The sequence below is a fragment of the Phascolarctos cinereus genome, unplaced genomic scaffold, assembly GCF_003287225.1.
Source record: "Phascolarctos cinereus isolate Bilbo 61053 unplaced genomic scaffold, phaCin_HiC Scaffold_1;HRSCAF=81, whole genome shotgun sequence".
Taxonomy (NCBI): Eukaryota; Metazoa; Chordata; class Mammalia; order Diprotodontia; family Phascolarctidae; genus Phascolarctos; species Phascolarctos cinereus.
Window position 1 is genome coordinate 135,532,786 of NW_027555514.1, and position 24,649 is coordinate 135,557,434.

A 24,649-nucleotide genomic window follows, 5' to 3' on the forward strand; every position below is an offset into this window, starting at 1 on the left:
ATATATTTTTTTTCTTTCCCCTCCAACTACCCTAATACTGACAAAGGTCTCATGAGTTACAAATATCTTTCCATGTAGGAAAGTAAACAGTTCAATTTTAATAAGTCCCTTATTATTTCTCTTTGCTGTTTACCTTTTCATGTTTCTCTTGATTCTTGTATTTGAAAGTCATATTTTCTATTCAGCTCTGGTCTTTTCATCAAGAATGCTTGAAAGTCCTCTATTTCATTGACTATCCATTTTTTCTCCTGAAGGATTATACTCAGTTTTGCTGGGTAGGTGATTCTTGGTTGTAATCCTATCTCTGGAATATTGTATTCCAAGCCCTGCAGGACCTTAATGTAGAAGCTGCTAAATCTTGTATTATCCTGATCGTGTTTCTACAATGCTTGAATTGTTTCTTTCTGGCTTCTTGCAATATTTTCTCCTTGACCTGGGAACTCTGGAATTTGGCTATATATAGTATTCCTAGGAAATTTCCTTTGGGGATCTCTTTCAGGAGGTGATCAGTAGATTCTTTCCATTTCTATTTTACCCTCTGATTCTAGAATATCAGGGAAGTTGCCTACCTCCATCTGACAGGGAAGCGAGGCATATATACATATTCATAAAATAAAGCCTTCACCTTATCCCCTCCTTCTCCAAAATAAATTAAGAAATAAAAAGGAAAGAGTCAGGATACCACACTTACTAACTCACATATGAAGTATCTAGGAAATTGTTGAAGTATATATTTCCCTGGGACAGGTTCTACTATTGAAAAGACATCAGATTTGCAGTCAGAAGACTTGGATTTGAATTCTTAGTCTGCTACTTTTCTACCTGTGTGAGTTTGGGCAACTTACATGTTCACTCAGAATCTTAGTGTTCTTACCAGTGAATTCAGGGCACTGTACACTATGATCTCTGAGTTCCCTCCTAGTTTTGAATCTATGATCCTACGACCTTATTTTGTGTTAATCTGGTTTGGTTTTGTAAAAGAAATCACTAGTTGAGTGCAAAGCCCTGAGGGAATATAATGGAAGACAATTAAGTTTTAGAAAGGTTAAAAAATTGGAGGGTCCAGATTGTTGGCACTGGTAGAGGAGTTAAGGCCTGGGTGGTGGGGGTGGAGGAGGTAGAGGGGAGGAGAAGATTACCTCAGGCTCTGAATAGCCAGAATGTTAGGAAAGTAAAGGCTACATAAAATCTCCCCTCTTTCCTTAAAGGGAAAGGCAAAATTCACCTACTTACATCAAAATTGCTACATTGAAGTGTTTTGAATATAAATGTGGCAGGAAAATTATTTTCCTATGGAGGCTATCTTTCCATTATGTACTGAGATTATTCTGTTTCTTCTCCTAATTACCTGGTTAAGTTTCTTACTGCTATTTGGGCTTATTCATTCTCTTCAGCACCAATCCCATGTGTTGATTTTAATTAGCACTTGTTTCAACTCTGTACTCCTGAATGTTTTGGCAAAAACATGGCACTTTGCAGTAGTGGCAAATAACAAGCTGTGAAACTCCTAGGAAGAAGCATATGGGGGATAGTACCAGGAGCATGATCTCATCACTGATGTTTTCCTTTGAAAGAAATCATATTTTGATTTCTTTTTTAAAGGTTTGAAGTTTTCTAACAGGTCTTCCCAACTGCATTGCCTCCTCTCTTTTTTCAAATCCTATCTTAAGAAATGAGGCAGAATAATCTTTACATATGAATCTAGTCATTTAACTCCTGTGATCAGAAATCTTCAATGGTTTCCCATTGTAGACTAAGTGAAGTTTGGATTTCTTCACCTGGCATGCAAGGCCCTCACCAATTCAGAAAGCTTTCTACCTTTCCAGGATTATCCCCCTTTTTTCCTCCCTATGCATGGGTGTTGCCTCAGGCAAACTGAGACCTGGGAAAGACCTTAGCTTTGGTCATCACCAGTCCTCTTGACTTATGTCTTGTTACTAGACTCATACGACTCTGGAGAAGAGAGTGAGGCTGATGACTTTGTACAGCTCTTCCTCATTAAATCCAATTCACTTGCAAGTCAAGACAAGACTCTCCTGATGTCATTGGTCCTCTGAGAACAAAGGATGAACAACAACAATCCCTGTGCGCTCTGCACCACAGCTACCTCCATCCCCAAATAACCCTATGGTTTCCTTACTTTATGCCAATTGTTTGGGATGTTATACTGGGGATTCATTTCATGTATAAGTTGGACCAGATGTCTACTGAGGTTCTTTTCAACTCACAGATTGTATGCTTTTGCTCCCATAGTTCCTTAAGCCTGAACAGACCTTCCTAATTCTTCTTTAACTGTTGGAGTCTTGCCTATCTTTTAAAACCCAATTAAAATGGCATCTCTTTCTTTTATGAACCTTTCCCTTATTTCCCCTTTTGGTAATGGCCTCTCATTCCTTTCCCCATTTCCCACCCAGTTTCCAATAACACTTTGTTTTACACTTTTCTAAAGAACTTGCTGTTTGTTTTATACTCTAATTGTCTGTCCATGTGCCTTATCTCATGAGTGTGTCTGGTTCAAATCATGTCTCTACTATTTATAATGTCTGGGACTGTGAAGTTACTTCATATCTTTCATTTTCAGTTTCTTCATCTGTTAAATGAGGAACTTGTACTAAATAGGTTTTAAAGATCCCATCTGACCCTAAATCATATGATTGTATAATCAATGATTTGTTGCAAGCAATTGAACAAACATACTCTCAGTAGAACATTGCCCTAGTGTTCTTCTACTGAATTTGGTGACAAAGAGAGCCCACTCCTTTTCTTCAGAAGCTAATGTTGACCAGTTCTCTCTTTATCTCAGGTATTTTCAGTTCTGGACAATCAGTCAACAAGCATTTGTTGCAAATGTATTTACTATGTCCCAAGTGCAAAAGATGCTTGATGGGTGGAATCACAATTTTGAGGGGAAAGGAATATGGCATAAGTAGGGAAAGAGCTAGAGAAGGGAGAAAATTTAATTGATACTAGGAAGTATGGGGACTTTAAGGAAAATTCCTGAGAATAGATTTTAAAATCCTCTGAAATAATATCTGTAAATTGACAATATAATTTCTAACAGTGACCCTAAAAATGTAAGCTATGAGAATTCTGTAAATAAGATGAAAGTGGATTCCCTCTCCTGGGCCCAATTGGATTTACCTTGGCACAAGGCCAACTATACTAACCACTTAACAGCAGAGAGTAAAAGAGAAAGAGAGATGGATTAAAATTTGCTCTTCTCCCAGGAAAGTAGTGAGAAAAATACATGTGAAAGCAAAACTACTCATCACTAAGCTGCCAAGAAGGCCATCTCCAAAGAAGATAAAAGAGCAGAGCTTCTCTGCCTTCCAAGAAAAGTGAGAGCTTTCCAGAAAAAGGTCTCAGAAAACCTGTGATTTTGTTCTATCTGCACCTTCTGGGGTAGTTAGGACATGTCACTTTCTTTTGCTTTTTTCCCATTTGGAAACAGTTTATTTTAGTTTAGATAAGTGTATTTCTTTTTAGTGCATTAAAGCATTTTTAAAAATGTATGTTATTGATGTCTTTGTCTTTTAAGAGGCAGTGAGGGTGTTGTGGTGGAATGAGACCTATGCTTAGAGGCAGGAAAAGCTGGATTCAGATTTTCTGACAAGCAATGGCCTTGTGACCATGGGCGAGTCACTTAACCTCTTAGTACTATAGGCCATGGCTTCACAAACTTTTGGTCTCAGGACCCCTTTACACCCTTAAAAATTATTGAAGACCCCCAAATCTTTTATTTGTGTGATTTACATCTACTAATATTTATCATATTAGAAATTAAAATTGATGATACTCTAATATATTTACTAATTCAGTAAAAGTAAAACAAATCCATATTTGTATTAGTAAAATAACATTTTAATGAAAAATAACCATTTTCCAAATCAAAAATTAGTGAGAAGAGTGGTATTTTTACACCTTTTTATATAAATCCAGTGTCTGGCTTAATAGATGACAGCTGGATACTAATATCTGTTTCTGGATTTAATCGGTTGCAATATGCTGTTTTGGTTGTTAGATATGAAGAAAGTCTGGCCTCATACAGATATATAATTGCAAAAAAGAGGAGTATTTTAGTATGCAAATATTGTCTTGGTATTGTCATGAAAATACTTTTGACCTCATGGAAAGGTCTCTGGGATCCCTGGAAATCTGAGGACCACACTTTGAGAACCACTCCTGGGCACTAGAGGTGCAACAGATAGAGCAGTGGAGCCAGAGTCAAGTAGATCTTAGTTCACTTATGTTCTCGAGACACTTAATAGCTGGGAGAGCCTAAGCAAATAATTTCTTTTAAGTCAACCACCTAATTTCTGCCTACCTCAGTTTCCTCATGTCTAAATTATCAATAATAATAGTTCCTACCTCCTAGGGGGTTTGTGGGGACAAAATGAGATAATATTTATAAAGTGCTTTGCAAACTTATTATTATGAGGCAGCTAGCTAGATAAAGACCCCAGTTCAAATGAGATATTTCTGAAGCTCTTTGCAAAACTTAAAAGTGCTATATAAATGCTATTATTATTGTCGTTATTTTAGGCAAATTTAGTATTGCAGAGAACATGCCTCCCTACGTTGGAAGAGTTCCCTCATATCACTGAAGCCGTAGGTTCAGTCCTTCTCCCTCTGTTTTGTCTTTACATTACTTATTTCAAACCTCACATTCTAGATTGAATTCTCTATAGTGACAAAGAAAACAAAACATCTGATAATGTGTTCTATGCTGGCATCTTCCTACTTAGATTCCTTCATACTAAATCTGTAATTCTGTAACTCCTCACCTTGAGGGTTGGTGGCAACATCATACCTCCTACATTGCAAGCTCTTATTCTCTTTGTATCTTCCATACTTAGCCAAGAGCTTTGCATATAGTAAGCACTAACTAAGTGTTTTTTCACTATCATCATAATGATACAAATGTCCTTTTCACAGGACAGCCTCTAATAATGTAATCAGAGGGATTCCCCTTCCAGTCTAGTTACTTTATACTGTCTTCTTCCCTGAGACCTTTGTACTGGCCAGGCAGTGCTCCTCTCCCCATTCCACGTAGCCAGAAAGGTAACTTGGTATCAAATATAATTATGCCATTGATAAGGAGGGCCTCATATTTGGGTTCCTTAACAGGAGTTGAGTTTTCTTTAAACTCTGAATCTATTCTAGGCTGCACTGCATACAGTAGGCACTCCTTAAACATTCCTCATTGAATTCAAACCTTGAATTGAGGTTGATGAAAGAAGTTGCTTGAAACATATGTTTCAAGAGTAAGAAAAAACAGATGTAGTCTTGGTGCCCAGTGAATATTAAAGCCCCTGAGGTAAGGCTTTCTGTACACTGGATATATCTTCCTTGGATTTATGAGAGTACATGGACAAGTATGGCTCAGGGTCACAGTACTTGGATGAGTTTCAGTCAGTGCTATCCATTGGAGGGAATGGCTTATCACATTGATAAAGTCACAGATCCACTGATGGACTGAAGTGAAAGGGCTAGCAGAATGGCAAAGCATAATCACATGCAAGTAGAAAATCAGCTATTGATCTTTAAAAAGTTACTCAAATGAGTAATTCATGAAAATGAATTTGTAACGTGTATTGAGGAGGGTCGTACAGGGATGCAGATGGCCAACTGTTAATGCCTGCCTGTTTTGTCCGTATAATCCTATAAATTCACCCAACATACAAGTACCTGTGGCTTCTATGTTGTATCCTGCTCATGACTTCGATGAGCCTTTCCATTGTCCTCTATGCAATATTCATTTTTATTGCTTCACAGGTGGTGATGCATGAAAAGTTATGTTTTAAAAACTCCTTTTTAAAGTTAGTTGGTTGGAACTTGGAATGCATTGAGTTCAGGTGTATTAAGGGTTGGTTTACAATCAAATCGGCATTTATAACATGTCTTTAGGAAAATTTCTTCCAGAGCACAGAGGTAGAAGGAGATTCAGTAGCACTGATCATGCGTCTCTGGCTTCCAACAGCCCTTTCCGACCAGACCAATAGCATCCATAGCACGCTTGGAAGAAGAGGGGAGGAAGAAAGACTAGGAAACATGCATTTATGTAGCTCCTGATGTGTGCCACGAATTGTGCTTAAGTTCTTTACAAATATTATCTCGTTGGATCCTCACAACAGTCCTGGAATTAGGTGCTATTATTATCATTCTCATTATACACTTGAGGAAATTGAGGCTGAAAGTGTGACTTGCCTATTAAATGAAGCCAGGTTTGAGCTCAAATTCTTCTGACTCCAAGCCCAGAACATTATGTGCTGCATGGTCTACTTGTGGCTTCTTCATCTCTTCTTCTTCCTATTAAAACCACAGTAGTCAATCTCTGGCTGGCAAGTGGTGAGAAAGGAAAGTAGTGATTCACTCTCCTGAGTTGCAAGGGAACTTCTTCCATTGTGGTTTTGGACTGACTAAATTTGTGTGCATGTTTGGGTGGTACCTGAGATAGGTGTATTCTCAAGGCATACTGCAGCATTTCAATATTTCAACACTTCAGTGTTGAAATTGGTATAACTACTTCCTTTACTATTGCAAAATGTAACCCCCCCCCATATGCCATAAGAGACCTCTTCATAAGTTGTTAGTCTAGGCCAGGTCTAACTTAGGCAAATCCAGTGATTTAGACTTGGGATTAGAATGAAGTGAGATACATGTGGACCATGAAAACAACAAAAAATGTATTTACTAAGAGTAAAGAATAAGGAGTCAGTTTCCTGTGTTTAAAAGATAGTAATGTAGACAAAAGGACAACTCCCATCTGCATATTCAGCAGAGCAGCCATTGGCTCTAGTACGTAAAGTAATTTTCTTTTCCTTTTTTTTTGTGAGGCAGTTAGGGTTAAGTGACTTGCCCAGGGTCACACAACCAGGAAGAGTCAAGTGCCTGAGGCCTGATTTGAACTCAGGTCCTCCTGACTCAAGGGCCAGTGCTGTATACACTGCACCACCTAGCCGGCCCCAGAAAGTAATTTTCTAAGAGAAGTAGGAGCTCCACTAAAAGCTCTTCCACATGGTATGGAACTTTTATATCTGGGGCATTAAAGAAGCCAAACCAGTGATGATATCTGGTTTCTTTGAAGATTGAAGTGCCCCTTCCTGAACTAAGCCTCCCCTGGTCCCACCTCCTAGTGCCTTCCCTTCCATAATCAATCATCTTATATTCAATTTGTACCAATTATGTGTACACATATGTGTGTGTGTGTCTATCTATCATCTATCTGTCTGTCTGTCTATCTATCTATCTATCTATCTATAGTGTTCCTATTGTAGTGGGAGGAAAGCTTCTTGAGAACAGGAATCAAATTGTTTCTCTTTTGGCTTTGTAAGCCTCATGCTGAGTAGAGTACCTGACACATAGCAAAGTGTTTAATAAATACGTGTTGATTGATCAAGTCAAGTCAGCTAGCATTTATTAAGTAACTAAGTGGCGGACACTGTGCTAAGAATTAGGGATTCAGAGGCAGCTAGGTGGTGCAGTGGATAGAGCACTGACCCTGAAGTCAGGAGGACCTGAATTCAAATCTGGCCTCAGACCAAACACTTGACACTTACTAGCTGTGTGACCCTGGGCAAGTCAATTAACCCCAATTGCCTAAAAAAAAATTAGGGATAGCAAAAAAAGGCAAAAACAGCCCCTGCTTTTTAAGCTCATAGTCCAGCGAGGGAGGTAACATGAGAACAACTATGTCTAAGACATACTGGGGGTCATCTCAGAGAGAAGGCAGTAAGATTTAGGAGGACAGGAAAAGACTTCTTGCAAAAGTTGGTATCTGAGACTTGAAGGAAGCTGGGGAAACCAGGAGGTAGAGATGAGGAGGAAAAGGGTTCCAGAAATGTGGGACAGCCAGAGAAAATGCATGGAGTCTGGCTATGGTGTGTCATGTGTGAGATATTTCAAGGAGCCCAGTGTCACTGGAACACAGATAACGTGGAGGGGAGTAAGGTATAAGAAGATTGCAAAGTAGTGAGGGACTGGGCTATGAAGTGCTTTGAAAGCTAAACAGGATTTTGTATTTGATTCTGTAGATAAAATGGAACCCATGCAAGTAGGTGAGAGAGTAGGATATCATGCTAGGCCTAGAGTTGGGAAGACGAGTTCAAATGTGGCCTCAGATACTTAACAATGTATGTCACCCTGGGCAAGTTGCTTAACTTCTGTTTGATGCCTCAGTTTCCTCTACTGTAAAATGGGATAATACTAGTACCTACCTCTTAGGGTTTTTGTTAGGATCAAATGAGATAATATTTTTGAAGTGCTAAACACAGTGATGTTGGAAGACCTGTGCTTTAGAATCAGTTTGACAGCTGAGGATTGATTGGATTGGGGAGGGCTGAGGCAGGAGGACCATTTAGTAGGCTTTACAATAGTACAAGTATGAAGTGATAAGGGCCAGCAGTAGAGTGCTAGCAGTGTCCAAGAAGAGTGGAGGACATACATGAGAGACGTTGAAAAGGTAGAAACAACAGGAGTTAACATTTGATTGGATATGGGGAGTAAACTAGAGGGTGAGGAGTGGAGGCTGACAGGTAGATTTTGAGCCTGGGTGACTAGGATAATGGTGGTACCCTCAGTAGTAATAAGGAAATTGGGAAAAGGGAAGGATTTTGGGAAAAAAGATAATGAGTTCAACTTTGAAAATGTTGAGTGTAAGATATCTATAAACTCTCCAGTTTGAGATGTCTAAAAGGCAGTTGGTGAAATTGGAAGTTGGGAGATAGGTTAAGACTAAACCATTATACTAGAAAGTTATTTGTGTGAGGTAAGAGACAATTGAAGCCAGGTGAGCTCATGGGATCAACTGTGTTTTACAGTTTACCAGAACTTTCATTCCATATCCTAGTTTTCAGGGGCCCATGGTTACCTCTTTGCCACCATGAAGCATTAAAGTAGGACTTTAATGGTGGAAGTCACATAAATACCTGCTCTTTAATCAGTTTTGCATACTTTATTCATCATATTTACTCTTGAAAATAGCCATTTTTCAAAGGAATAATCTCAGTGGGAATGAAATCTGGCAGCCTCCATTACAGGTGTTGCAGTCCCTACCTCCTCAACAATCACAGTTACTGGGGGAGCAAGGTGGTACAGTGGATAGAGCACCGGCCCTGGATTCAGGAGGACCTGAATTCAAATCCGGCCTGAGACACATAACACTTACTAGCTGTGTGACCCTGGGCAAGTCACTTAACCCCATTGCCTAGCCAAAAAAAACCCCAAACAATCACAGTTACTAAAAGCCAAAAAAAGAAAGTTCTTACTGCCAATGGCACTCTTAAATAATTCAACAACAGGATCTCATCTAGTTATATTAATGGAAATGACATTCCAGAAAATGCATTACTATCTACTTTGCTGCTGCTGAATTCTAAGGAAAACAGTCCTTTCCATCTATCTTAAACCTGAGAACTCCTGTTGGTGTTGTTTCCTCCTATTAGAATAGTGAATTCTTGGAGAAAAGCAACTCTTTTCCTTCTCTAGCTTAGGAGAGTGCTTTGCATAGAGAAAGTGCTTAATGAGGTTTTTTATCTTTTGAGTTTTAAAATTTATTCATTCAAAGAATACATTAATATTTAATATATAGTTTACCTACCTCAAGGACTATAGGAAAGATATTAAAACAACCATTTATTGGGTCTACTGTGTGTAGATACTTTGTTAAATGCTTAGGGGAAATAAAAAGTTTAGATAAGAAATGGTCCCCATCCTTAGGGACTTAAAAAGAGATATGATATCTACGTAAGTCATTCTTTTTTTATGACTCCTAAGTCATTGAACAGTTAACAAAAGGAGGGTTTGTTTTTGTTTTGTTTTTTGTTTTGTTTTAGCCCTGACATAGTGTAGTGAGGTGGCACAGTGGATAAAGTCCTGGATGGTGTCAGGAAGACCTGAGTTCAAATTTGGCCTCAGATATTTACTAGCTGTGTGACCCTGAGCAAGGCACTTAACCATGTTTGCCTCAGTTTCCTCATCTGTAAAATGAGGTGGAGAAGGAAATGACAAAGAGCTCCACTATCTTTGCCAAGAAAACCCCAAATGGGATCATGAAGAGTTAGACATGACAACATAGTGCAGATAATGAGGCTACAGTGGTTCTTAGCTTCTCTACCTACACTTGCCTGCTTATCTGATTAGCAGTTTAGGGTGTGGTGGGACAGAGTGGCCCTTGCCTCAGCTAGGTGGGGGACCTTTATACCCTGAAAGGTCTGGAAGCCACATCAACACCTCCAGAGGCCATGAGGAAGCCTTTAGCAAGGGATGACAATTTGAGTCTTGGCCTACCACCAGGCCATTCAAGTCCTAACTTTGTGGCCTTTTCCCAATCCATTTTTAGGGGATTAGGGGAGGGGGAGGAGGGAGAATTCCAGCAGATATTAGTTCTATCGTAAGTGCATAAGAAAGTTTCAAACAAAGTTTTATGTAAGGGCTTTCAATCAGGAGCACTGGGATCCAGGCAAGGTTTATACATAGAGAAGATGATATTTGAGTTGGGCTTTCAAGGTTGAAGAGAAATTCAGATGCCTGTAACCCCCAGCATAAGGATAATGGTTAGAGGGAGGACATTCCAGGCATATCATAAGCCAATCCTTTATGCTATAATATTTCTGCTTGATTTTTTTTCAAGTCCAGATGTGAATGGCAAAATTGTTAGAGCAAGAACAACCTCTCAGGCCAAAACGTAGAAAACAGCATGTGCTAATGCAGTCAGTGCTAAAATGTGGTCATTGAAGAGAGACACATGTACGGATCTTTAAACATGAGGCTAAAAGAAATAATTTTTGTTATTCACAGGAATTTTCAAAAAAGAATTAAACCAAATTTGGAGAAACATTCCTTTTGGATTTTTTTTTCTGGTTTGTGTTGTCTTTTTTTGGTGTTCCCCCCCCCCCAATCACTCTCATATTTCTAAAACAACGCTAATTTTACCTTGGAAACTCACCATGGTGCCCTATTTTCTTGTTAGTTTGTCAGACACTAGAGTTGGAATCGGGAAGACCTAGGTTTAGGTCTTACCTCAGACACTTATTTCTAAGACCCTAAGAAAGTCATTGAAATTCTCTAGACCATAGTTTCTTTATCTGTAAAATGAAAAAGTTACACTTGCTGACCTCTAAAATCCCTTCCAGTTGTAAAGCTATGATTTTATAACCTTCATTTACCAACAGTCGCCTGAATATTGAAGTAAAAGCTCCTGTCTGAACAAGAAGTTAATAGTAAAAATTGATGTCCTCTTCTTTGAAAAATTTTAAATGGGAAGGAGAAAACCATTTGGAAAGCACACAAACACTTTTTTTGGAAATGACAATGATTTCAGAGGAAAGAAATGTCATTCACCAATTCACAGGGTGTTATTGTCAATTTCCTTTCTGACTGAGTTTGGAAGTCTATTCTCCGCCTTTTTTGTGTTAGCAATAAAGGTTCTGTTCTATATGGTTTACTCTTTTGTATGGCATTGTCATTTTCGCTGTTTGATGAGCCATCTGTTTCCTGGTCAGCCAGACTCGTGTTCATACTATTGGAGTGATGTGGTTGGTTTTATTTTTTTGTTGCAAATGAGGATGCCAGAATAAGCTGGATATTCATGGAAGGACATCACCAGATTTATTGGGATACCCCACAACACTGAAGAACTAGGAATTATTTCTTTTATATGTTTGGGCACTGTCCTGGCTATGTGATTTTGCCATTTCCCTCATTTTTACCCCGTATCTCCAAGCACTGATGATTTGCTTCCTCATTAAGAAGTTCTTATTAATAAGGGGCGGTGGGGGCATCTTACTCATTTAAAAAAAGATAATTCACACACTTGAAATTGTCTTAAATCCAAATAAATGAAATCTTGTCCATCTTCACCATCAAATAATTTTGAGTAATATGCTTTTTCATTTATAAGAAAATAAAACATTTATAAAAATACTAAAAAAACCCCAGAAAATTCCCTAATTTAATTCTTACAAAGGACAGTTTAAAGAGCTGTCTTTTGAATCAAGGAGACCTGGGTTCAGTTATTACCATTGACACATCTTGGCTGTGTGACCCTGGGCAAGTCGTTTAACCTCTCAGTGCCTAAGGCAACTCTCTATGGCTAAAAGTTGTAAAGAAGATGCCTGTCTGGCAGTGGTAGAGGAAGTTTCCCTCCTAGAGCTTGCAGGTCAGGTCAAAAATGACAAAACAGAGCAGCTAAAATAAAATGTGAGTGTCTGTCATGTACCTATCTGTGGTTACTGGGCATTTGTGTTTTCCAATGACAGGTTGAGGTGGTTAGGTGAGATAATTGAATATTTAACTTTATTAAATAATCAACTAAAAAATAGTGAGCTTTCTCTCCCTTTCTCTGTCCCTCTCTCCCCCTCCCTCACTTCTTCCCTTTTTTCTTTCTTCTCCCCCTCTTTCTCCCTTCTTCCTTCTCCTTTTTTCCCTTCTTCCTCCCTCTCTATAGCATAAGTGACTTTGAATTTAGAAATTTTTCTCATTTTGCTTGTAGCTTCATGGTACTCAGAGTGCTAAAATGAATGTGATTGTAAAGCAGAATGTTTATTATACCTTTATACCTATAGTCCACTCATAGAATGTTAGGACTAGGTGGGACCTTAGGGCTGAACTAGGTCGAATCTCTCATTTTACATGTAAATAAATTAAGACCCAGCATTCTAGAAGCAGTGAGATAATTTTGCCCACAGAATTTTTTTATAATATTGAGATTCTTTTTAAACAGGTGAAAAAAAGAGCCTGCTTATTAAGCAGCTTTTATGTTCAAACTGTAAGGTAATGAGATTGGTCTTCAAAAGTCTCATTATTTTAGTTGCACCTTGCTAATGGGGTTGTGACATATCCGAAGAATAGTGAAATGCGGGAATATTAGGTGAAATTATTGAGGCAAGATATTCACTTTTCAGCTCTGCAGATGCAAGCCAGCCTTTGGAGAACAGTTAAGTATATTGGAAAGAGCACTGTGTTGGGATCGGAAGACCTGGTTGTTCATCCTGGTTTTGACACCTACTAATAACTTTGTGAACCTGGGCAAGTCACATAATACTAGTAATTAATAACAATAATAATGGCTAACATTTATATAAGCACTTACTACCTGCCCGGCACTGTGCCAAGTTCTTTACAAACATTTTCTCATTGATCCTCACAACAACCCTGAAAAGTAGATACTATTATTATCTCCTTTTTATAGATGAGCAAGTATCTGAGACTGATTTTGAACTCAAATCTTCCTGAATCCAGGCCCAGTGGTTTGTGCATTGTGCCCGTATTTTCCTCTGTGAGTTCTTTGTTGAATTAAATTTTGTAGATGAGGAAATTGAGCCCCAGAAAAGTAGTTAGTTTTTCAAAATTGCCCAGCTAATTTGTCACAACAACGTAGTTTTTTTGGTAGTAAAACACTATATAAATGTTAGATATTATTATTCAAGGGGAAAGAAGGGCTAGGTTTTACATCTTGCATGGTTAAAATGAAGCTACAGTGCCTTCCTATGGTACGATATGTGCCAGATTTTGTGTCTCGTAGAGAGAGTAAATATGAATCCTTATTTCTCTGTCATAGCTAACATACTTTTGTTTTGCTTTGTTGTCCATTCTTAATAGGTGAAATGAGGAATGATTTATATATCACCATAGAAAGGGGAGAGTTTGAGAAAGGAGGGAAGAGTGTGGCCAGAAATGTGGAAGTGACCATGTATATCATTGACACTAATGGCCAGAACTTAAAGGTATGTCATTTGTCCTCATTTACACAAATTGATTTCTTTCTCATTGCTTTGAATTAATCTCAATTTTAAAATTTCTGGAACTTAATATCTTAACTCTGCATATTTTTTTCCTTTTCATCATTCATAAAGTAGGGTTAAAATAAGATTTCTTCCTTAATTTACCTTCATAATTATATGTTGGCTAGTAATTATTTTAATTATGTTATCAAATTTCAACTTATGTAACAATTAGTACTTAAATATGCCTTATTTTTAGTTATTTAGGGGCATGAATTTCTTCTCTCCCTGATTCCATTCTGTTTTCTCATGGTTATCATGGATAGACACTTGACTCACCTTTGTAACCCCAGAAGAACTATTTTTAAAAATATGTCAGAGTTGCTCTTCTGTACTTTTCCCAAATAGATAGGATAATTTGCTCTTTTTATTAAAGAGTTTCTTAAGTGGTAGAAACATTTACCCAGACCCCACAAGTAGTCCCTGTGTGATTGGAGACTGTCATTACTTGTTCTTATGATAGAACAATTCCAACCTCTTACTAATTCCCCAACTGAGGTACATATTTTTAAGCATCTCCTTTAGAAAATGACATAGTATGTACAGCTAAGCTCCTAATCAAACACATTATTGTCTTTTTCAAGTAAGGGTTCTTAAGCGGGAGTCTATGTACTTATGAAAAAAAATTTAAATAATATTTTATTTTTCCCCCAATTACATGTAAAGACAATTTTTAACATTCACTTTTTTTTAAAATTTGAGTTCCAAATTTTCTCCTTCCCTCTCTCCCTTCTCTTCCTCCTCCCTGAGGCAATAAGCAGTTTGATATAGATTATACTTGTGCAATCATACAAAGCATATTTCCATATGAAATTTTTGATAATTCTATTTCAGTATAATTGATTTTCTTTGAAATCCTAGGCTTTTAAATACATTATTCTCAATAATGGTTTGTAGGCTTTACCAGCTAAAGGGAGGCAGATAGGTGGCTTAGTGGATAAATCACTAGGCCTGGAGTCAGAAAGACCTGAGTTCATATCTGGCCTCAGATACTCACTAGCTGTGTGACCTTGGGCAAATCATTCAGTCTATGTTTGCCTTAATTCACTGGAGTAAGAAATGGCAAACCACTCCACTATCTTTCCAAGAAAGCCCCATGGACAGTATTGGCATGGTACGGTTCATGAAATCATAAACAGTCAAACAGGACTGAGAGACTCAACAACAGCCTTTACCAGACTGCCAAAGGGGTCCATGATACCAAAAAGAGTAAGAATCGTCAGATTAATATGAATAAATGAGACACATCCTTTAAAACAATGAACCTCTATTCGGTAGGGTTAAGCACATGCAGTTTGCTAGCAGGTATAGCTGTCTTACCTACAAAAGAAGAAGGTCATTTTACATGAAAGGAGAACATGGAGAGCAGATATATACATAGAGAAAAGTAATTGCTTTTCTGACTTCAAAGTAATTTGAAAATGAAGCTGTCTTTAACCTGTTTGTTTCTTTTGTTAGGATTTTATCTCCTTTGGCTCTGGTGAACCGCCAGCTAATGAGTTCCACTCCTTTGTACTTTACCACAACAACAGTCCCAGATGGTCTGAACTGCTGAAACTCCCCATTCCTGTGGATAAATTCAGAGGCTCCCACATCCGCTTTGAGTTCCGACATTGTTCCAGTAAGAATTGAGTATAATTAATTATATTGCCTTACTCTTATCAGGGCAGTCAGCAAAGTGAGTAAACTGAATGAGACCTCTGAAGTAGGGTGGAAAAGAAGGCAAATATCTTGGGAAAAGGATCTTTATTTAGAAGGGTTCTTCATTTCTAGGTGAGATTCCCAAACTTTTCAATCTGGGGAAACACCAACCTTGTGGAGGGGTTCAGAGAAAGCAAATATATGGTGGGGGACTAGATATATACAATCAGGTCATACTGTGTGACAACTCCAGAATGATCAAGATGGAGTGTGGAAAAGTGGAATGAGTGATACTCTAGAGTAGGGAGATATGAGTTCAAATCTATCTTTGACATTTATTAACTGTGTAACCACAGGCAAGTAATACAACTTCTCTGAACTTGTTTCCTCATCTATAAAATGGAGATAATAAGAATCATAGACTTTAGAGCTACAGGGTACCTGAAAGGCAATCTAGTTCAACCTCCTGATTTTACTAATAAGTAAAATAAGTCCCAGATAATTTCATTGACTTTTCCAGGGTCACACAGGTAAATAGGTGGCAAAACCTGACTTGAACTGACTCCTGATTCAGCGCTCTTTTCACTGAACTGTATGACTCTGACTATAATAGCACCTAACATCCAGGACTGCTGTGAAGATAAAATTAGACTATATATGTAAAGTGCTTTGCAAACTTTAAAGCACGGCGTAAATATATGCTTTTATTACTAGTACCACCAGACATCTTACAGAAAGAAACAGATTCAATATAAAATAATAACACAAGGTTGGTATTGCATAGTTCTTTATAATTTGATATATGCCAAGGTAAATGCTAATGTAGCAACCATTATGATTAGTGGTCTCTACTGAGGTTTTTATGAGTATCTGTTCTAGTGTATAAGGTCATTAGGAGGGTCAGAGCCTAACTGGGTAAGATTTGTACAGGCTTTGTGTAGAGTAGAGAGTCTGGGTGCATAGAGAACTTGTCATCAGGAAGAACTGAATTCAAATACTCTCTCAGAGACTTAGGATCTGGGTGAGCTCAGGCAAATCATTTAAATAAACCCAAACTCAGTTTATTTTCTTAACATAGGGATGATAGTAATACCTACTTTATGAGATTATGAGGATAAATGAATAATATACATATAGGGCTTTGAAAGTGTAAAATTCTGCATAGATGTAATTACTACTACTACAACTATGACTACTACTACTACTACTACTGCAACATCAACATTGCTCTTCAATTTTTCCTTAGTCATTTTTGAAGTTGAAATTATAGAATATTAGGAATATAAAGGACTTTAGAAATTTTGTTGTCCAAATACCTCATTTTATAGATAGATAAAACCCAGGACGGTTGAGTAATTTGTCTCTGTTGCAATTATTGTTGATTATTTTCCTGTTTTCCTAATCCACACACCATTCTGCTTATAGCCCATTCCCCGTTAGGCTTCCCTCACATATACCAGATGTGTGTGTGTGTGTGTGTGTGTGTGTGTGTGTGTGTGTGTGTGTGTGTGTGTGTGTGTGTGTATGTATGTGCATCACATGTGTGTTGGTACACATGTGGATGCAATTGCAAACACACCATGATAATGTATTTTACTTTTGAAAAATATCAAAGCTCAGGAAATTGTAAGATTCATAGTCTTAGGGATGGAACAACATGTTTCTAGCTAGTTTAGGGATTCTTAACCTGGGAGCCACACATTTACCTAGAGATTTCTAGATAGATTGGGTTCGTGAACTTGAATGATTAAAAAAAAACTACATTTTTATTTTCAATAATCTCTGACCAGAATTAAACATTCTCTTCAATTATTTGAAAGCATTCTTTGGAAGGGTCCAGATTCTTCACAGGTTGCCAATGGAGTCTATAACATAAAAAATGGTTAAGAACCCCTGATCTAGTCTATAGGAAAAGAAAGCATGAGCAATAGATTCATTTAATGCTGTTGATCTTTTATACTCTTTCTTCTCTTGGATTTTTTCCTATTTTACTCTTCTGCATCTACTTCTACCTCTCTCAACCACTCCTTCTTGGTCTTTTTTACTTGAAACTCTCTAAATGCAGGTATGCCGCTAAAATGCCCTTGTAGTTTTTCCCCCTTAGACCCTGTTTCTTGGTGATAATCTTCTACTGTGTTAACTTCAGTGATCTCCTCCATGTAAATGACTTCCAACTCTATATGTCCATTTAAAACCTCTATCCTGAGCCCCAGTGTTATATTTTCAGCTGTTCATTTGGTATCGTTACCCCAAAGTTCTTCTGGCATCTAAATCTCCCCATTTGTAAAGCTGAGCAAACTGCACAAAATCTCAGAGCGTATCCAAAGAAATAAAACTGGTTGGCTATAATTGCTATTTTCAAAATTTCTCTAGAGTCTTACTTCCTAAGAAGAGACTAGGAGTGTGGAAAAGGGTGACATAGTATAGGGAGCCCTGGACTTGGAATCAGGAAGACCCAAATTTGAACTTTACCTCAGAAACTTATTACTTGTGTGATCCTAAAGTAAGTCACTTAACCTCTGTGCCTCTTCTATAAAATGGGCATCGTAATAGCACATATGTAACAGTTGTGAGCAGCAAATCAGATAAAATATGTAAAACATTTTGCAAACCTTAAAGCACTGTATAATGTGAGTTATGAGGACAGTATGATGGCAGTGGTGATGATAAAGATTATAAAAGGAAAAACATATATCACTAGCCTGTGGTTAAGGAAGATTCTTACCTGGTTCAATTCATTGAGGATTTATTGAGTGCCTACTGTTTGCAAGTCTGCTAGGTGCTATGGCTATGGAGATAATATTGAAAAAGTTCTTGCCCTCAAGGAGCCTTCATTCTACTGAGGCTACCCAGGTAGCAGTATATACGAACCAGTATCCAGAGTGTACTAACAACAGGAGGAATCATGGGAGATTTGGGGAAGAGAAGGATTTTAAGAGGCGAAAATAAGAAGGGGAGGGCATTGCAGGCATTAGGCCGCAAGATATGGATATAGAGATATATGAAAGTAGTTTGAGAAAAAGAAGAAAACTCATCATCTTTTCCCCCAGCCTTCTCTTCTTCCTAATTTCTTTTACTATTGAGGACCCTACCACCTTCCCTATCGCCACAGCTTATAACCTCAATGTCAGCTATGGCTGTTCACTTTCCCTTGGGGAAGGAAATGTTTCCTGCTATCTAATCCATTACCAGATCTTGCTTTTTCTTTTTTCACAACATCTCTTATATTCCCTTCTTACCATTCACATAATCACCCCTTAATTCAGGTCCACATCACTCCTCATCTGGATTGATTCAATAACTGTTCTGTCTCCTTGCCTCAAAACTCTGTCTTCTCCGATATGTCTTCCACGCAACTGCCAAAGTGATGGGGCAGCTAAGTGGTGCAGTGGATAGAGTACAGGTCCTGGAGTCAGGAAGACTCATCTTCCTGAGTTCAAATCTGACTTCAGACACCTACTGGCTGTGTGACCTTGGGCAAGGTCTCACTATATCACTCTTCCCCTCAGTAAATTCCAGTGGCTCTTTATTAGTTCTAGAATCAAATAAAAAGTCCCGTCTTTGGCATTTAAAACCAAACATAACCTGTTACCTTCCTGACTTTTTAGTTTTCTTATGTTATTCTCCTCTACATGTACTTAATGAGTTACAGTAGCCTTCTTCCTGTTCCCTTTTATGATAGTCGATTTTCTGTCCCCATGCCTAGAATCCTCCTTCTCGGTACCTCTGTCTCTTAGAATACCAGGATTCCTTTAAGACAACTCAAATCCCACGACCTATAGGAGGCCCTTCTAGGTTCCTTAGTTGCTGTTTCTTTCTTCTCTAAGATTGTTTCCATCTTCTCTGTATATATCTTATGTATGTGTTGCCTCTCTCATTAGAATGTGAGCTCCTTGAGTAGGGGAATGACATGGTGTCCAGCTGCCCTTCTTCCCCTGGCCCTCATCTGGCAGCTCACTGCAATTGTGGAAAGATTGGGTAATCCCTTCTATATTTGAACCCAGTTTTTGCTCATACCTCCTGACTCTTGATTTGTTCAGTTCCACAGGCAAGTAGATTTCATCTCCATATAATATGAACCCCTTGGTATTACAGAATCTCAAAATATGCTTCTGAAGTTCCACATATTAGATTGGAACCAGGCAGGGAATATCTGAACATGTTATATAGAACCTGCCAGGAAGAGCACCACCCTTAACCACTTACCCTATCACCATTTTTGGCTCACCAATCTTCTAGCCTGGATGACCCACATCACCTCTACTATTCTCCACTTTCAGACATGAGCTTCTGACAGCCTCTGAAAGAAATCATATCCTAGTGCTCATGGGGTTCAATAAAAAGTCATATTATCTAATATTCCCTACTGCAGACATGTTTATTATATTCCAAACCTCTTTTCAATCCCCTGTCCCCTCCTACCAGCAGATGTCTTTGCCTCCTGCTTTCTTAAGAAATTTCAAGCTATTCATTGTGAATTCAATCATATTCCTTTCTCCACCCCTCAAAACTCTACTATATCTTTATCCTTATCTCCACTCCTGTCTCCAAGAAAGAATTGGCCTTTGTCTTTGACTTTCTATTTGTGTCCTCATTTCCATCCCCTCCTATTTTTTTCAGGAGCTTGCTCCATCAGTCATTCCCTCTCTTTCATCTTCATTTTCTCTCTGGCTAGGATATCGTTTCCTCCTGATTAGGCAGGAAAGAAGTGCAGGGATAATGCTGAAAAGTGTATAATGAGTCAGAAGTTTGGATTCTTGCTACCTAAAGGAAAACAAGAGCGCCTCTTTATTCCTCATCTCTCAAACGTGCTCATTTATCAAGACCTCATAAAATTGGGCAGAATTATATATAGTTTGTTTCAATGTGTTTGCTTGCTTAATTTTGTTTGTTTGTTTTAAAGAATGGAAGGTAAAGATGAGGAAGCCATTTATAACCTCGATGTAATCTCTTTGCTAGTTTTCTCACATTGATACCTTTATTATTAACAAAAATCTGGGTCAAATGCTTGTCATGAAAGACAAAAATGATAAATGGTGGAACACATTCTTAAAATTACTTCTCAGTAAATCTTTTCCTTCCAAATCAGAAGGTCTGTACCTGAAAATATCCTTTGACATAGAATTATCCCCCCAGAGAGCTTTCCTTTTGTGGATCCATTTAACTTTATTTCCTGTATTTCTTTCTGATCCTGTCAATTTTGAATGGGGGAAATTAGTGTTTTGGTTTTTAAAGTGAAACCTCATTTCACCTCCAGCTTTCTGGCATTTCCTAACTCTAGGAGCCAAAGTCAGCCTTTCAAAGCGAAAACTTAGGGGCAGCTAGGTGGCGTAGTAGATAGAGCTCCAGCCTTGGAGTCAGGAGGCTGAGTTCAAATCTGGCCTCAGACACTTGACACTTAATAGCTATGTGACCCTGGGCAAGTCACTTAACCCCAATTGCCTCACCAGAAAGAAAAAAAAAACAAGATTAAAATGACTGCGTAATAGAATTATGCTGAATACAGTGTGAGAACATTTTTCCAAAGAAGTGGATCACTTGTGTTACTCAATGTGCTGCTCTGTGATTAAATGGGACATCAAGGTGGTACAAGAGATAAAGTGCCAGGCCTGGAATCAGGGAGACTCACCTTCCCAAGTTGAAGTCTGGCCTCAGTCACTTACTAGTTGTGTGACCTTGGGCAAATCACTTAACCCTGTTTGCCTCAGTTTCCTCATCTGGAAAATGAGCTAGAAAAGGATATGGCAAAACACTTCAATATCTTTGCCAAGAAAACCCCAAATGGGGTCATGAGCAGTCAGACACAACTGAAAATGACTGAACAGCAACATTGGTTAGATATCAAGGTTGTAGTATATCATGTCACTAAAGACTTGCTAAACCTTAAAGAAACAGTGTTGCTAGCTCACTTAGCCATAGTCTTAGGAAAAGGACAGCAATTGAACCTATAATTTCTTTGATATAGCAACACCCCTATGTGGAAGCTCCTTCTATCAATGTGGGTCTGCGCTTTCTCTGCAACTTACACTCTTAGAGAGCCACCAAGAGCACTGAGAGTTTAAGGGACTTATCAAGGGACCTGACCAATGTCTTTCAGAGAGACTTGAATCCAAGACTTCTTGGCTCTGTGGCCAGTTCTTTATTCGCTACACCTTGATTCCTCTCTAAACTTTGTCTTGGGGCCCTACATATATCTATGAGCTGACTTCACTCACACGTATTTATGAAATGTTTGCTATCTTTTTACTCCTCCTCTTTTTCTCTTTCTCCTTACATTCATTCATCAGGTCCCATCTCCTCTATCTTCACGTCTCCTATCTGTCCCCGTTTTTCTATTCTCATTGCCATGTCAAGTTCCTTATCACCTCTTATTGCTCCCCTTATTACCTTGTATTATAATAACCTTTTAGCTGGCTTCACCGTCTTCAGTCTCTTGCCCAGCCAATTTGTCCTTCCAACTGCTGTCAGAATAACCTTACTAATGTATAATTCTGGTCATGCCATTCTATTGCTTAAAAAATCTTCAATGACATCTTTCTGTAGTAATTAAAAAATGCATGATTTCTTCAGTGGTGGGAACTTTCTCCTCCAGTAGAGATTACCACTCCTCACTATGTGGTCTTTGTGAGGCAAAACTGCAAGTAAAGTACCTCTATGAATTAGCTAAGATGACCATGGGTTTGAATTTGTCAATGGACTTATCATTTTCAGGTTAGTAGGGATTGTCAGAACTTGCATTTAGCCAGAGGAGTCTTCAAGAGCTCAGGGTAACCTGCATGAGGCATCACTGTAAGATCTTGGTAGAGCCAATGATTCCTTAGCCTTTAATTCCCTCCATAATCTAATTCTAGTTTATCTTTTCAGCTTTATCTCATGTTATTTCCATTCACGTGACCTGGGCAAAAGCCAAGTTGAACTCTTCCACATTCCCCATATATACTCCACACTTTTCCAATTTTGTGGCCCATGATGGTTCCATTGCCTATGATGTTCCTTCAACCTAGATTACCCTCCCCCTATATTTCCACTACCTGAAATCCCACTCATCCAGCTCCATTGCCACTTCTTCATCAGAGTCAATTTTGGCTTCCCTTAGCCAAATATAGCCCTTTCCTCTCATGAATTCTAATAGCACTTTGTGTGTCTCATGCATTTGCCATGTTTCTCTCCGACCATGATTTATCCCCATTGCTAAATTACTAAAAAAAACATGAGCTATGTCTTATTCATCTTTATTTCTCACTCAGCCGTTACTGTGCTTAGTACATATTTAGAGGCAGCTAGGTGGCATAGTAGATAAAGTTTCAGGCTTGGAATCAGGAAGAGCTGAGTTCACATCTGACTTCAGATACTAACTGTGTAAATCTGGACAGCTCTGTCTTTGTTTACTTATATATAAGATGGAGATAATAATAGTACCTGCCTCTCTGGAGGTTGTGAGGAGCACAATGATGTAATCGTAAAGCACCTAGCACAGTGGTTGGTATATAATAAGCATTATATAAATGTTAGTTGTTGTTATTACATTTGTTAAATTAAATTATGTCTACAAGTAAACTTGGGCAGGATAATTGAGAATAATACTTCTAATAATATCTCAGGGATTGGAAAATTATTCTATATACACCAGAAAGTGAAAGAAGAATCAAGACTACAAAACAGTAATATTCCAATCCCTGTTTTATCTTGGGGAGTAAGTTTGGCAAGTTTGGAAAACACATTGATCCTTTCTGGTCTTCAGAGTTTGATTAGAGTGATTAAAGGATCATAGATTTAAATCTTCAAAGGAATGTAGATCATTATTTTACAGATAAACAGACTAAGTCCAGAGAGGTTAATTAACTTGCCCACAGTCACACAGGCAGTAAGTGGCAGAGCAGGAATTTTGATCCCAGCCCTTAGACTCCATCCATTGCTCTTACCAATGAACCATATTGCCTCAAAATCATCTACTAAGTGATTGAAGCAGCCAGGTGATGCGATAGATTAGAGTGCTGGAGACTGAAGTCAGGACAACTCATCTACCCAAGTTCAAATCCAACCTCAAGACAGTTACTAGTTGTTTGACGCTGGGCAAATCACTTAACCTAATTTACCTCAGTTTCTTCATCTGTAAAATGGCTAGAGAAGGAAAGGCCAAACCACTACATATCTTTGCCAAGAAAACCCCAAATGGGGTCACAAAAAGTCAGATACAACTGAAATGACTTGACAATAACAACAACTGTGACACTAATGAAGCTTCCAGTCATGTTTAATATATTATGAAAATATAATATCTGACAACAATCTGTTTTATTGAGTTTTATTGTCCTTTCATGTTTTCAAGTGAAGGAAAAATTCTTTGCCACAACCTAAGCTAGTAGCAGCCAAGCTAGTGGCTCAAAGCAGTGATGTCATTTACTTTTGTTGTCAAGACCATTCTGTACAACAGCTAGGGGGCAGAGTTTGACTAATACGTTGTAGGTTCTTATGGGCTTGCTAGTGAAGGTAATCCTCTCCATTTCTTCTTTATGATTCTATGATTTTTTAAAAAAATTACATGTCTATAAACATAAGGTTTGGACACATAGATATTTACTTTTACTGAATTAAGTATATAATTCCTCTTTTTTTTTTGTTTACACAGCAAAAGAGAAAGGTGAGAAAAAATTATTTGGCTTCTCTTTTGTTCCTCTGATGCAAGAAGATGGTAGGACCCTTCCAGATGGCACACATGAGCTCATCGTACATAAGGTAAAATCAGTTAGAGTTCAGTAGCCTGAGAAGAACTATAAAATCATAGCAGTAGAATAAAGCTTTTTGCAATGCCCTAGTAAATAAATCTCTCTTGTAGTGTTTAGAAAAAAGGAAAAAGTTACAAAAATTTCCAATATCAAGTTGTTTATCAGGAAGATTATTAGGAAAAATAGAATTAAATAAAAGTATCTTTACATGCAACACCTTTTTAAAAAAATTAATAGTGGCATTTTATGTTTATTTGGGGGTGGAAGATTGTATGAAATTAAATGGTATCAAATTAAAAATAGAAACAGATCCTGGCAAGCTGACTTAGAAAACCACAAATCAACATTATCTGTGCTGTGTTGTATTTTTTTTTAAAAACTTTCCCAGTTACATTTTAATCTGGTTACTGCCAAACTAGGGATTGGGCCTCTGTACTAGATGATAACTAAGATGATAACCCTTCCAATTCTAAGAGTCTGCAAAAAGGTTTTAGGCAGTGT

The 24,649-nt window shown here is 38.0% G+C and overlaps 1 protein-coding gene across 4 annotated transcripts in view; it reads left to right on the forward strand.

Moving 5' to 3' along the window:
- DOCK4 (dedicator of cytokinesis 4) overlaps nucleotides 1–24,649 on the forward strand; it is a 554,933-nt gene that overhangs the window by 348,746 nt on the left and 181,538 nt on the right. For all 4 annotated transcript variants that reach the window (XM_020984638.2, XM_020984640.2, XM_020984641.2 and 1 more), the window contains exons 14-16: nucleotides 13,600–13,724; nucleotides 15,240–15,402; nucleotides 24,052–24,158. In XM_020984638.2, the coding sequence (XP_020840297.1) occupies nucleotides 13,600–13,724; nucleotides 15,240–15,402; nucleotides 24,052–24,158 (395 nt within the window). The remainder of the gene's footprint in view (nucleotides 1–13,599; nucleotides 13,725–15,239; nucleotides 15,403–24,051; nucleotides 24,159–24,649) is intronic.